Genomic DNA, 15,450 nt, shown 5'->3' with positions numbered 1-15,450 from the left:
GCCTGTCATTTCACAGGCTATCAAAGCTTGCTCCTGTTTGACAGACCAAAGCCATCTTTGGATGGTACCTTGTGATCTCTGGTACGCATGCAAAAGCTTTGGAAAAGACATTAAATCTAATTGGATAATTGTGGATATTGCATCTGCACGGGGGGTCACAACCTCATGATCTGTGACACTTTCGGGAAGAGCCAGTGCCCTCCTGAACGCAATATTGTAGAACACAGTCCAAGTGAATTCTATTTCTACACACTAAAGAGAAAATGTGTAGATTTAAACACATGCCGTCTCCTGCCAGCAGAGGGCTGTTGTGAGACAGTATTGCTTGGCATCCTGTACCTCCCAGCTGCCACATTCCTAGAGCTGTTGAGGATCCATTAAAGTGTCAACAGCTTTCAGTGGGTATCCCAACTCCTGGAATTGAGCCTAGCCGGTTAACAGATTAGTAATGATATTGTGAAGTGCTGGGCTGCAGCTTTCTGCTGTTACTTTGGCTGAACTGGTTTGTTGTGACAAAGTATGGGAAGCAGGTCTGTCACTTCAAATACTTAGAAATTGATGGCCACTTTCTCTGCTGCATAGGGTGTTAAATTCCAGGAAACCTTAATGAGAAATAAAAGGTGCTTTTAGGTATAGCGCCCAATTGAACAATAGCAGTTTTTGAAATGCAGTATTTTTGCTGAAACCCTTTTTATTAGTCATCATTTTACTTGGTGATTAACCATGTTTTTTTTGTGAATTATTTTGAAAGTTAATTTGGGACAATGAATGAAGAAATAAAAACCACAGACAAGAAAGGAGAAGAGGATCAAAAATACAAAATGTAATCTATCTCACTCTGTTTTGCGCAGAGTAAGTATGAGATGGCAGATCTACAGACACTTCCTTATTGGCAACGGCAGACTTACTCTGAGCAAATCCTTTAAAGCTACAGCGGGGAATATTTGCACCGGGGGGTGTGTACGATTTTGATCTTAAACTACACATCCCTGTTTCATTACTGTACTGCATATTTTTCTTTATGGTGGGTTTTATTATTTCTTACTCAGCAAGCACCCTCACCAGTTGTGACTTACAGCTGTCACTAAATATTTATATTTCATGAAGCATAATACAGTAAGAGCCACAGTATTGCATTGTACAATTTAGTTATAAGTGGAGATGAACTAAGAGTAATTGCAAAATACAGTGCATGATGCTATGTAGGTTTAGTTTCAGTTAAGAACAAATCAATAAGAACTGATTTGCAAGCTTGATCTCTTGAATTAACACTTATTCTGCTGAGCCTTTTGTATTACTTGTTTAAAATATGAATGTATTGCTTATGGTATTTGATTTCTTATATAGTGTGCCATGTACTTTTTTCTTTTCAAAAGAAAAACAAACATTACATTCAACAGCGCTTACATCAGAATATAACAGACCGTAGGGTACAAACCATGATTATACAACCAAAAGTGACACAGAATGATATTTCACAAAACATTCCCATAATGCATTTGCCAGAGTCACTGTGAATGGGCAACACAGGGAGTGCCGCTGATCTCATTTCTTTAAGGAAGTGATTTGTAAAAAGTGCCATAGAGAGAGAAAGGTGAAAACAGGTTGAATTTCTGGTTGAGGAAGTGTAACTGTCTGCAGCAAGGACTGTGCTTCTGGAACTGAGCCACAGTCGGCCTGGCTCACAGTATCCACTTTGTGACTCAGCATTTTACCGTTGCAGCAGAAGGGTTGAATCCTGAGGAGACAGATGGGTTACACTCAGATCTCCCTTGTCAAGTCTGATCCTTTATAGCCCAAAACATTTAAGTATAGGACTTTTTTTAAGTAAATGACTACTGTAAACCTGAAAATATTATAGACAGAATTGTTTTAGTATGAGCACCACATTTTAAGCTCTTAAACAGAATCCCAAACAGATAATAACAATACTAATAATAGTAATAATAATGTTGATAGTAATATCTCTGACACACAGTGGTTTTGAGTATCTCGAATGGATACAGTAGATTCATTTCAGTTCATATGTTATTGACCCGTCTTAAACTGTTTACTTCTGTATATAGATATTTCGCTTTTTGTCCCCGCTAATTATACTAAATATATGATCATTTTATTAGCAGAGCATGACAGGGGTCTTAACATCAGTTCCTGCAGGACTGCAGTGTCTTCTGGCTTTAGTAGCAACTGCACCTCTCATTCACCTAGTTATCGTATCGATTGGACGTGTACAACATTGTTAAGATTTTTTAAGGTTGATGGCTAAGGAAAATTATTTTTATTCAAGATACACTGCTCCATATCTCAATATTCAGCCTATGTGCATAGTATTATTCATCCAGTTAATCAGGTAAGCAGACAAATGAAGTAACATGGGAGCCTAGTTCGAACGAAAGCCAGAGTACACTGTGGCCCTCCAGGAGCTGAGTTTGGGATGTCTGGTTTTGTGTTTTCAAGATTATATAATAGTAGGGGAACAAATAGATACTACCTAGGAGGCCGAGGGTTTCCTGAGTGGATACTCTGCTATAACAAAACTGAATGACACAGAGAGTGCTAATGTTAAGTGAGCTTGGCTCTGCAAAACAGCTGCGACATTCCACTCGCGCCTCGCTGATACTTCACATGCCAGGGATACGCCTCGGCAACACTCCCTCATTCAACTGCTGTCCAGCACTTTTCCCATGAGTTTCTGAACATACTTTCTCACTAGAGGCATCAAACTGTACTAACTACTGACTGTAACGGCTTACCCAGACCATTGAGCTACAGTTTGGCAAACCCACCTAGTAGTGCATAAATATGTTCTGACCTTTGCCCAGCTCTCCTAAGTGAAGGGGGGTGTGCTAATATAATGTTATCAATTGGAAGTTCACGGTACTGAAAGTATTGGTGAAAGGTATTATATGTGCTACATTTCTTCTGGATAGGATCCTTGGATCACTTAGTTATTAATGGACACCAAATGAGCACGATAGGTTGAATTGCCTCCTCTCGTTTGAAAATATTCTTAAGTTCTTACGTTCTTCTTCGTAAGACAGACAATCAATTACAACCCAACAGCAATTTTAGGTTGGGCCAAAGTTGGCCAATGGTTAGTGTGCCAACCGACCACTTGCCAACCAAGCCAACAATAAACCAACGTTGGGCCAACTTAATCTGGGAATTGAATGTGAGTAATAATTGCAATTAAAATATTAGTTACATCTAATCATAGCTGAATCTTGTCTAACACTTGCACACATGCAAATTGCAAATGCGTCATGTGTATTGTAGACATATGGAAGATAACATTTCGCCTGGTCATGTTTGCTTATTCAAGGCATTGGCAGATTTAGACCGGGTTCATGCGAATCGTGCAGAAAACTTTGATTTACATCAAATCTGATAACACTATGCACCTGAAAAATATGTATGTTTGTATTATTGTTTGGTCACTTTCTTAGTTTAATCTATTAAACGATGCATGCATTTGCAAGGCGTTTATTTATTGTTAAATAATATTGTTAAATTGTTTCCTGTTGAAAACAAAATGTGCAATTATATGACTTCACTGATGCTGCATTCCGTGCATCTGAGAGTTAATTGTAAACGCTGTGCCATTTATTTCGTGCTTTTAAAACTGTATGTTTATAAGTTGATAGATAATTGGTCTAAGTTACAAATACTTTCAAATTGTTTCTTTTTTCCAGGATTATGTACTTGTACATGACAAAAACCACCATCTAACAAAACACTCCTTATTAGATGCTCAGATTAAATGAAGAAGCCACCCGTATCCGCGCAAAGCCCCTGCGCGGCGGTGGGGTGATGCAGCGGCCGGCTGACTCCGCCTCGCCTGTGCGGCAGCTGACAGCAGACGCGATCGTGTAGCGCAGATGTCCGCAGCTCTGCGCGGCTCCACCAATGGCATCCGGGGATTCCGCAGATCTGCGCAGAACTGAGGACATCTGCGCTGCAAGAACGCCAGCGGTTCTTTGGAGAAAGGGGGCGGGCCGGAAAGGCGTGTTAAAGCCTCTTCCCCTCCTCTCTCCCGGCCTGGTCCGTCTCAGTCGCCGAGGACGTCCATCGCAGGGAGCAGAGGGCGAGTGAGGGCTTGGGTTTCCATTGCGACGACACACCTTGTGCACAGAGCTCCAGTCTGCCGAGTGAAGATGGCCAGTTATCACAAGCCAGACGAGAAGACCCTGCAGTGCCTGAGGGACACGGCCAACAAGCTGAGGATTCACTCCGTCAAGGCGACATGCGCCTCCAACTCCGGGTGTGTAGAGCAAACCGAGTCCCATGTTGCATTGCAGGAACACTAGCAGGACACATGTGTCGGCGCATCCCGGTCCTGTGCAGAAACCCCACGCGTGGTTGCAGTGTTTGCGCTGAGGCGGCGGCTGACGGGAGCCGGGATGAGCAGGCCTGGGCTCACCTGGCGTGCGTGCGTGCGTGTGGCCGGCATGGCTGAGGCTTATGGCTTACGGTAGTTGAGGCTTATAGGTACGCTACAGAAGATATATTTTGCATACATGAAATGGTATTTATTTTGATATTTCCTTGCTTGATGAATTAACATTTGCAAACTGCTTATTTCTGAAGTGTAGCTACTTTGCACGTTATGATGCGACGATAGTTTTCTATATAATGGCGCTTGTTGTTGAACTTGGCGGCTGTGGATCCTGATTGAATGCGGGTCAGCCTCCAGCTTGTGCGCTCATTTGCGACAGCCTCGGTGCGCTGCGCAGGTCACGTGGTGCCGCGCAGACTCCGTGCTCTGCAGCCCCGTGTGAACCGAGCCGTGCAGGCCGTGCTGACTGACGGGCCGCAGTGATGTCCGACCCATGCTTTCCCCCCGTGTCATGTGTCTACATGTACCGCCATGCACACGAATTATACTGTTAATTACAACATGCACGTCCGTTTTGATCTACACCTGCAGAAACGAGGGACTGGAGCTGCACTAACGGGTAGCAGGGTCTCCAGGGTGTGAATATCAATGTAGTTTTTGTAAATCCTTCAGATTTGTTCACAGACGTGCGTAGGCGTTTTTTCTTCTCCTTCCTCATAGTTTTTCCACCCATTGTCCCTTAATGATTCAGAAAAAACAACCGGCTATCTTGTAGAAATCTGGTCTTCTCAAGAACCAGTATCTTCACATCTAATCCTCTACTGCGTTGAAAGAGTTGTGCTTTTGTTAACAACGACTTTTGTATTGAATGGAAGTGCAGACTTTAAGAACAACTGTTAATGTACTGAACTGCTTTGGCTTTAACAAAAATGCCTAAATCAAAACCACCATTTAATTGCATGAGCAAATTGGGGGGGTGGGATACTGTCTTTATTCCTAATGGATGTTTCAGTAGCTTTAAATGCATAACCTTTCTAAATCAATAAAAGTGAGTTCAAAAGTTGTGGCAAACAAATCAAATGGGGAAGAGAGCCACAACTTCATCTCGTAATTTATTTAATATACTTCCTTCTCTTAATGCATTTTAATGCTTCTTGGGGGAAAAACATGGTATGGTATTGCAATTGCAAGTGTCGCTGCTGAGAGGCCAAGGTTGTTCTGTTGCAAACATGTAAGCTGCACAGTGTTGTAATCTGCAGTCGGTCTCCTACCTGTGCTTTCGAAATGTTGGTCTCCCCACATGGTGTCACAACTGCTCTTGCTGAAACTACACCCTTGCTGATATGGGGAATGGTGATCTCCCTCTTCAGACGTGTCACTTCACTCTCTTCCCATTTTATGAACGTTACACAATTGCCTCCCGCCAAGCTCTTGCAACAAGGTTCTTCAGACTTCAAGTCATTCTGCCAAATTTATACATTAAATTATTAAATGAGGAAGCCAGGCAGCTGGAACAAATACCGGAGGGTACTGTGCACATCCTGGAATTGAACTGGCAATCCCTACTTTGATCAGTTTGTGCTTTAAAAGTACAAAAGCAGCCCAAGTGGTTAAAATCCCTTTAGGCATGTCTAATCTTGGTCTGAGTCGTGTCCCTTTGCCCAGTAGGAGCATTTTATGTCTGTGTGTGTTTGTGACTTTTGTCTGGGGTTGTATTTATATTGACACTACACATTGCCCTTTCAATGCAGCAGTCCCATGCAGGCATGTATACATTTTAAGTTTTGCCAGTATAATCACGTTTTGATTTTCTCTCCAGCCACCCATCCTCCTGTTGCAGTGCAGCGGACATCATGTCTGTCCTCTTCTTCCACACCATGAAGTACAAGGCAGCAGACCCCCGCAATGCCCATAATGACCGCTTCATCCTGTCCAAGGTGAGTTCTTCCGTCACACCAATGCGAGGGGGTAGCGACTGAGGCTGAGCAGCCCGATGGAACACAGCGCCTTTTAATTAAATCCGTCTTGTTAAATGCTTATAGGTCAGCCATGCAGTGTTCTTCATGGTGACCTCATACTTTGTGATTTTTGCATGTTGTCCTTGTAAAAACGGGAAGGGATGTGCATCTTCAACACCAGAAGTTCACAACGTCCTGTCCGTCCAATGTGTATTTTATGAATAACTTCTTATTTTAAAATAGACTGGATAGGATCCTTGGATTACTTGGTTATTAATGAACACCGAATGAGCATGATGGGTCGAATGGCCTCCTCTCGTTTGTAAGCTGTCTTATGTTCTTGACAACAGAGGAATACTCTAACTTGCATCGGGGCAACTTGATGTGAAGTTTCTCAGCCTCCTCACAGTGGAGCGGTGATGTCCTGCTTGCGGTTCGAGCTGTAGTTGGATCTGTAATGTGCCTTGTCTGTAAACGTCAGTTTCCCCTCCTGCCCTCTGTTTAGGGTCACGCTGCCCCGATCCTGTACGGAGCCTGGGCCGAGGCGGGCTACATCAAGGAGGCCGACCTGCTGAACCTGAGGAAGATCGACAGCGATCTGGAGGGACATCCCACCCCAGTGAGTCCCTTCTATCATCATCACACCAGCTAGTTGCTTTCTCCATATTTCAAAATATCTGAATCTGTTTATGAATCTAACCTAAGTCTGGGACCAGTTATTATGCAAAGGGATTTGAATGTCGTCTTCTGACAATTGTGCTCCACCTGAGGCTTGATAATTCAAACCTCAAATCAATAATGTAGCTTTTTTTCCCATCCCCAGAAACTGGCCTTTGTGGACGTGGCGACTGGCTCCCTGGGACAGGGTCTGGGGGCAGCCTGTGGCATGGCATACACTGGGAAACACTTTGACAAGGCCAGGTAAGACTCGCTTCTACAAAAACACATGGCTATACAAGGGCTTTGGTTGCTTTTAAAAAGGACGGTGAATGGGGAGAGTGAATGACCCTTTCAATCTGTACTTTCACCTTCTGTCCCCAGTAGAGCAGCCGAGCAATCGATAGTGGTGTCTCAATTCTTCTGCTTTCTGTTCTGCTGCAATTTGTAGCAAAGTCATTAAACAGACTGAAATGCACAGTCCAATGATGCTTTTCGGTAACTGTCACATGTTTTGTACGTGATTGGAAATGGTTAAGGTATTTTCCAAGACATTAAGTAAATGCAATAAATTAATCTATTTACATCAAAGGAGGTTAAACATTTGAATTGGCTGCATGTCTTTGAGAATGCAGGCATACAGTCCCTAATTATGTGCTCTTTGGCACAGGCATGTGACTTGGATGCTCACAAAGCTGCCATTTACAGGATTGTGTTTGATTGTGGGAGCAGTTTGTGCTGCTGTTTGTTTGAGCAGAAAGAGAGAGAGAGAAGTGAGATCTGAATTGATTGAGAGGGAGGGAAGGCTGAAGTGTGAAACGGAAAGGACGAGAAGGGGATATGGGTTTTATAGTGTAAAATCCCTCGCTGCCTTTTCGGTCACATCACTTGATTTGGAAAGACTTGTAGCCAGTTGCACAAAACCACTGGTGAAATCTGCTTGGTATTACTTGAGTTTATTGATTTGCAAAGTATATCAGTCATGTGATTTAAGCCCACGTGTGACCTCTCCTCTTTCCCCATCTCCAGTTACCGTGTCTATTGCATGATTGGAGATGGAGAATGCGCCGAAGGGTCTGTCTGGGAGGCGATGGCCTTTGCTTCCTTTTACAAATTGGACAACCTGGTGGCCATCTTTGACGTCAACCGCCTTGGGCAGAGTGAGCCAGCTCCGCTCCAGCACGACCTCGAGATGTACCGCAAGCGCTGCGAGGCCTTTGGGTGAGTGAATGGGACTGATCGTTATGGTATATTCTAGAAGGCAGTTGCAGTGAATGGAATTGAAGGAAAATCAATATCGACTTGCACAGCATAGCAGAATGGATGAGTCATTGTGGATCTAGTCCAGGAGATGCTTGTTCTTTTACAAATGCAGCACCATACCAGTGTTCAACTCAATATCCCCATTCCTGTGACATTCTGAACCCTTTTAATATGATCATCCCTCGGTCTGTCTAGGCTTAGTCTCAAGCACTCCAGGAATTCTGGTTTTCATCGTTCGTGGAGTAAAAACTCCAGGTTTATTTGGAGATTTGAGATGCACTGTACTTTACTCCTTCCAAATTATATCAAGGGACTATTTTGGCTACTGCATCGCAGTTGGTATGTAAATCTGCATGTTCTGGTCCCTAAGTGAAGAGGGTTACAGTTTAATCTTTTTTGCCAGTGTAACCCAAATCTTGTTAACGACACCATTTTTCATTTCACAATTTGCTATGGTAGGCCAGATGTGAATGGATGTTTATCATAGTGGTAATCTGTTTTTATATTTTGCTTTTTTCCCCAAATGTCCACTTTTTAAAGGAAACTTAAAAATAAATAGTGAGGGAGTGTAAACCTTATTTTAATCAAGGAACCCACTCAATCTGTTCTGAAATTGCATGTTCTTGATGACCATGAAGACACTGATTTCATAATGAAGGTTTTATGGGTTTTGGTATGAAATGGAGCTCCAATGGTCCTGTATGGGCTGCTCATCAGCCCGTTGCTTGCTGCGGTATTCATTCTGGTCACCTGATTTAAGGGCTCAGCTGTGCGCTTTACTAATTTCCACTGCGCTTTGTTTTCCAGCTGGAACACCTATGTGGTGGACGGTCACAATGTGGAGGAGCTGTGCAAAGCGCTCTGGCAAGCTCAGCAAGTCAAGGGCAAACCCACTGCTGTTGTGGCCAAGACCTACAAGGGCAAAGGACTCAAAGGTGAGGAGCTACTGTCTGCCCACTAAAGCCCCTAAAGAGAATGGGCAACTACAGCATGCATACTGCAGGTCTCATCTTTAGTATAAACACAATTTAATTTCTAGTATTCTGGGCCTTAATCAGTTTTTAATTGAAAGGTACCCATAAAAGCTGCAGGCTGAGAGAAGGCAGGGGAAATAGAGAGCTGGTCTTGCTGAAACTTTAAGCTTTTGAATTCTGTCCCCGATCCAGCAGAAGATTCAGTTTGATGTTTCAATGTCCCGCGGGTGGTTCTGTCTCTGTTCTCCACGTGGAGAACAATCTGCGTTGCGCTCTAAAGCTGGGCTAGTTTGATGCAAGTTTCCCCATCTCTGTAAACCTGTACTGGTTTGTCCTGCCAGGAATTGAGGATGCTGACAACTGGCACGGGAAGCCCATCCCCAAGGACAAGGTGGAGGGTTTGTTGGCTGACCTGAAGAAGGCGATTGAGACCAATAAGCCATTGTCTCCTGAATGCCCAGTAGAGGATGCTCCCAATGTCAACATCACGAGTGTCGCCATGCCCTCACCTCCTGGCTACAAACTGGGGGAAAAGGTACGTACTGAGCCCCTCCTGTAGTGTCCTCAAAGGGTCATGCTTGTTTTAATGTGGAAAGGCTTTAAACTTTTTTTTTTTTTTTTTTTTTTAAATCCCCACTCTGTCTAGGTGTCAACTCGCCGGGCCTATGGCGATGCCCTGGCCAAGCTGGGAAAAGCCAGTGACCGTGTGGTGGCCCTGGATGGAGACACCAAGAACTCCACCTTTTCAGAGACCTTCAAGAAGGCCCACCCAGACCGCTACATCGAGTGCTTCATTGCTGAGCAGAACATGGTATGTCATGGTTGGAGAGTTTGTCTATTGCTTGCTGGTGTTTACGGTCAAGCTCCAGTCTTGGGTCTTGTAGTTTTTTCCTCTCTCCCCCCTGGTAAACGATGACTTCTTTCTTGGCTTGCAGGTAAGCGTGGCCATCGGTTGTGCCACCCGCGATCGCACAATCGCGTTCGCCAGCACATTCGCCGCCTTCTTCTCCCGGGCCTATGACCAGATCCGCATGGGCGCCATCTCCCAGACCAACGTCAACCTCTGCGGCTCCCACTGTGGCGTCTCGATCGGTAAGGCTGGCGGCAGCTCCCTCCGGTGGATTGGATTCACTGCGGCACTTATTGAATTGCCACACCCCCCCCGCCACTTGCAATAGTCATTGTGTTAAAGGCTTTTGTTGCCCTGTGTCCAGGTGAGGACGGGCCCTCTCAGATGGCCCTGGAAGACCTGGCCATGTTCCGTGCTATCCCCACCTGCACGGTCTTCTACCCCAGCGATGCCGTCTCAATGGAGAAAGCAGTGGAGATCTCTGCCAATACCAAGGTACCCACAGAACGGTGACTTTACAAAACTTCACTGCTGTAGTGAAACCCAGTTATGTTGTCCTTGGATCCAAAGGGTGATATTTTGAGAACTGAGCTTTTGCTTCAGTTACTCCAGAAGTTGAATATGTACCACTTAAACTGACAGATCGCACAACAAAATTGACCAACGTGTAGAAGCAGGAGTGAATAGTAAACTTGTGCCTGCAGATCCTTTGACCTTTTTGTTTTAAATGGTTTCCAAAACTCCCCTCTTACCTGGTATGTTCATCACACCAGAAATTCACCCGTTTGTCAGCAAGTCCATCTAATTACTTTCTTGTGTACAGATTGGATGGTCCAATTGATAGAAGAAATAAAATGTTGAACACTGTACACTCACCTAAAGGATTATTAGGAACACCTGTTCAATTTCTCATTAATGCAACTATCTAACCAACCAATCACATGGCAGTTGCTTCAATGCATTTAGGGGTGTGGTCCTGGTCAAGACAATCTCCTGAACTCCAAACTGAATGTCTGACTGGGAAAGAAAGGTGATTTAAGCAATTTTGAGCGTGGCATGGTTGTTGGTGCCAGACGGGCTGGTCTGAGTATTTCACAATCTGCTCAGTTACTGGGATTTTCACGCACAACCATTTCTAGGGTTTACAAAGAATGGTGTGAAAAGGGAAAAACATCCAGTATGCGGCAGTCCTGTGGGCGAAAATGCCTTGTTGATGCTAGAGGTCAGAGGAGAATGGGCCGACTGATTCAAGCTGATCAAAGAGCAACTTTGACTGAAATAACCACTCGTTACAACCGAGGTAGGCAGCAAAGCATTTGTGAAGCCACAACACGTACAACCTTGAGGCGGATGGGCTACAACAGCAGAAGACCCCACCGGGTACCACTCATCTCCACTACAAATAGGAAAAAGAGGCTACAATTTGCACAAGCTCACCAAAATTGGACAGTTGAAGACTGGAAAAATGTTGCCTGGTCTGATGAGTCTGGATTTCTGTTGAGACATTCAGATGGTAGAGTCAGAATTTGGCGTAAACAGAATGAGAACATGGATCCATCATGCCTTGTTACCACTGTGCAGGCTGGTGGTGGTGGTGGTGTAATGGTGTGGGGGATGTTTTCTTGGCACACTTTAGGCCCCTTAGTGCCAATTGGGCATCGTTTAAATGCCACGGCCTACCTGAGCATTGTTTCTGACCATGTCCATCCCTTTATGACCACCATGTACCCATCCTCTGATGGCTACTTCCAGCAGGATAATGCACCATGTCACAAAGGTCGAATCATTTCAAATTGGTTTCTTGAACATGACAGTGAGTTCACTGTACTAAACTGGCCCCCACAGTCACCAGATCTCAACCCAATAGAGCATCTTTGGGATGTGGTGGAACGGGAGCTTCGTGCCCTGGATGTGCATCCCACAAATCTCCATCAACTGCAAGATGCTATCCTATCAATATGGGCCAACATTTCTAAAGAATGCTTTCAGCACCTTGTTGAATCAATGCCACGTAGAATTAAGGCAGTTCTGAAGGCGAAAGGGGGTCAAACACAGTATTGGTATGGTGTTCCTAATAATCCTTTAGGTGAGTGTATAGTGACCTGCCCTGTCCCAGTCTCGTAGAGGTGTAACATTTAATCTTCTCTCTCCAGGGGATCTGTTTCATCCGCAGCAGTCGCCCTGACACAGCTGTCCTCTACTCCCCAGATGAGAAGTTCGAAGTGGGACAAGCCAAGGTGAGCAGCCGCACAGCTAAGCACCTCACACTGACCAGACGCAACACATTTGCAAACGGATGTACGTCCCAGGTCGAGCTCACACCCTGATGCCGTGTGGAAGGTGTAATTGGTTGTATCACATTATGTTGAATGCAAATTTCACTATGAAAGCCCCATTGTCTGTGAAGGAAGGGATTCCATGAATACTTAAGATTGCTGTGTATTATTTTCCCCCACAGCCCTCATTTTCTCCTCTTCCCCATAGCTGATGTAGTGGTATGCCTTTGCCTTTATCAGGGTCACAATGGGAAACTACCTCTTGGTGTTTTATGCCTTAACCAGTGTGCCTGTATAGCCTAGCAACCGGTTAAACCTTAACCCCCTCTTGCGATGTCAAGAGGCTTTGGAAAAATAAATGGCTCCCCATCTGAAATCCTTGTCCAAGCCATCTGACTGGACTGTTTCCGTAGGTGGTGCGGAAGAGTGATCATGACACAGTGACCGTCATCGGAGCTGGAGTGACTCTGCATGAAGCGCTGGCTGCTGCTGACCTGTTGGCTAAAGAGGGTAAGTGCACCCCCTGGTGGCAAATGCTGATTTCACTGCTGCCACATGAAATCCAGAAATGCCTTTTTTTTTAGCTTAATAACATCCAAGATTTGTAACCGGTTGCCCTTGTGCAGAACTCATGTCTGCCTTTTCTCGTAATTCTGCAGTATTTAATTTCCCCCACCTGGGTTAGTTTGTGTGAGCTCTGGTGTGTCCAACACAGATGTTTGTCTTGCTTTAGGTAAGCACATCCGTGTGATCGACCCCTTCACCATCAAGCCCCTGGACGCCGAGACCATTCTTTCCAACGCTAAAGCTACCGGAGGCCGAATCATCACGGTGGAGGACCACTACAAAGAAGGTGAGGCTGGGGGAGCCTTTTGGACCTAGCTCTGGAGGTGGGTGGGTGGGTGGGTGAAGGGGCTGGTGCTTCCAGGATCCAGACCATATATGCCTGGTAATCTGAAACACTTGGACATGCTGAATGGTTGATGGGTTTCCAATGCTTATACTCCTACACCAGTGTAACATGTCCACTGTTTTCCCAACCATTCAATGTTGATTTTCTTCCAGCTAGCATTTGAGAGTCAGGGGTTCGGTCTTGTATTACAATTAACAAGCCAGTTGTGATCACTCGGACTAATTCCTGTCTCCTGTCTGGTCTCCCTAGGTGGCCTTGGGGAGGCGGTGTGCAGCGCGGTGGCTGAGGAGCCTGATATTCTCGTGCAGATGCTGGCGGTGACACAAGTCCCCCGCAGCGGCAAGCCCACCGAGCTCCTCGACCTGTATGGCATCAGCGCCAAGTGCATTGTCGCGGCCGTCCGGTCGACCTTCGCTAACTGAGGAGCGGAAATTCCACCTATCCCCTTCAGTGCTGGTTTTCACGGCCCTCTCCAAATCAAAACTTTAGGCATCTGTCCCTTGAAATGTAATGTGTACAGGAGTCTGTTCCCCTTCTGACCACACTTGTGTAAAGCACATTCCATTCATAATAAAGATTACATAGAGTCATTCCCCCCCCCTCTTCTCTCTCCAAACCCTGTACAGTGTGAGGAAGCTTTTCTGTAAAGTCAACCACTTCATTGATCTCTCTGCAGCTTCTTGATCAGAGTAAATCCCTTTATTGGCAAAGGGCAGAGATTTGTGCAAAATGAGAAGTGGGACTAATGAATTTGGATGCCCAGATTCGGGTTTCTGGCTTATCTCGCACATTTCGGTTGTCCCATTCCAAAACAAGGCAGCTAGACTTGGTAATGCATTCCTTGCAGTGGTTGCAGTTGTCTCTCTCTTCTATAATCTTTAGCCCATTGCTTCTGGTTGCGCTTGGATTAATCTTGTTTCTTCATCCATTTCAAAGCTCTAGTGTACTTTGATTATTTTCCAGAGAAGTCTGTCCATACTTTCAGGTGTCTGCTGTGATTTATGCCTGTACAGAAGGGGACAGTGTCGAGTCTTAAAATCTTTGGATTTCTGTCTCCAGATTATTTAGCGGTCCTAGTGTGTGACCGTGGTTCTCGAGAAAGCTCGACTCATTTCCTCCTCTAGGGAAATGATGGTCTTAAATGATTGTTGCTAGACTGTTCGTGACCCGATCAGTTTAAAGGTGTTTTCATAAGTTCCAAGTAAAAAATGCTCACTGCTTGTAGTCGGGAATGGATTTGCTAGTTCAGAACATTGGGAACATTGCAGTAGTGTGATTTGTACTGCTTGGGTAGTGAGTGCACTTACATTATCACTGCTTCGGTTTTGGATTTTTTTTTGTTCTGCCTTTTTGGCTGCTAGACAAATGAGTAAGCATTTGTTCCTTAAGCAAGCTGGGAGTATACCCTTCTACAGGAATGCATGATTATTAAACTGCTTGCATACAGGCAAATACCTATTCCTCTCCAGTAAACCTACACTACTGCTGTCCATCAGTTTTTCAGACTTGTGACAAAATCCTGCGAATTTCTCTCTGTAGTTTGGTGATCACAGACCGGTTTAGTCAAGCGTATGGATGGGTGCAGTTCATGTGTGGAGAGTTTTTATTTTAATGTTAACTGTTCCAGTACATTTACTATGTTATTTTGTGTTGCTAATTCAATGCTGTGTGAGAGCTCCTTATCCTCCCATGTTATGCAAACCGGCTTTAGTTTGCACTGCCTCAGTATGGTTTACGGTCCACAATAAAATGTTAAAAATTGTTTTTTCTCTGGGTATTGCTTTTTGCACTGCCTTTCCTAGAAGAATATAGAGTATGGTTAATCCATATGGCTTACGTTGTAGGTGCGTGTTTCTATGGATTACTTCAAGGACTGGACCCGTGCACCCCTGTAATGTTCTCACGTTTACTTTTGAAGGTTCTTTTTCCTTTTCACTTGCTGAACATTGTCGGTAAGACTTTCTTTTCCCGTTCTTTGAATACATTCAGTATTTATAGCAAACATGCACTTTGGGATGAATGTATGTAAAGAAAGGGTGTCCAATGCAGTACCTCTACTTCCTGCTGCAATGTTGAACAATGTAAATAATGTAATAGTCATGGCAATAGATATTTATCTCTTTAAATTCCTGAGAGGTGGCTACGGGACAAGTCCATTTTGTTGTGGTTTGCTTTATGGTAGGTGTGGCCCCTAGGAAGATGAAACTTAAAGGCTCTGTTTTT

General features: G+C 44.6%; 1 protein-coding gene across 1 annotated transcript; it reads left to right on the top strand.

Annotated features, from left to right (window-relative positions):
* The first annotated feature begins 4,026 nt into the window (after positions 1-4,026).
* tktb (transketolase b) lies at positions 4,027-14,989 on the top strand. Its single transcript, XM_066709844.1, has 14 exons — positions 4,027-4,261; positions 6,156-6,273; positions 6,800-6,913; positions 7,118-7,215; positions 7,981-8,172; positions 9,022-9,149; positions 9,530-9,723; positions 9,835-9,999; positions 10,124-10,280; positions 10,403-10,533; positions 12,192-12,275; positions 12,728-12,824; positions 13,048-13,167; positions 13,477-14,989. Exons 1-14 carry the CDS (start codon positions 4,155-4,157, stop codon positions 13,647-13,649), a joined length of 1,878 nt encoding a protein of 625 aa, XP_066565941.1. The 5' UTR covers positions 4,027-4,154; the 3' UTR covers positions 13,650-14,989.
* The last annotated feature ends 461 nt before the right edge of the window (positions 14,990-15,450 follow it).

This window comes from Amia ocellicauda, chromosome 7 (genome assembly GCF_036373705.1).
Source record: "Amia ocellicauda isolate fAmiCal2 chromosome 7, fAmiCal2.hap1, whole genome shotgun sequence".
Lineage (NCBI taxonomy): Eukaryota > Metazoa > Chordata > Actinopteri > Amiiformes > Amiidae > Amia > Amia ocellicauda.
Note: the sequence above shows the minus strand (reverse complement) of the source record. Positions and strands in the feature narration are given on the sequence as shown.

Excerpts from the sequence above, each read along its gene's own strand:
- tktb (XM_066709844.1), top strand. The coding sequence starts at position 4,155 with ATGGCCAGTTATCACAAGCCAGACGAGAAGACCCTGCAGTGCCTGAGG. Across the intron at positions 9,150-9,529 it reads CAAGGGCAAAGGACTCAAAG|GAATTGAGGATGCTGACAAC; the intron begins GTGAGGAGCTAC and ends TTGTCCTGCCAG. Across the intron at positions 10,534-12,191 it reads AGATCTCTGCCAATACCAAG|GGGATCTGTTTCATCCGCAG; the intron begins GTACCCACAGAA and ends TTCTCTCTCCAG.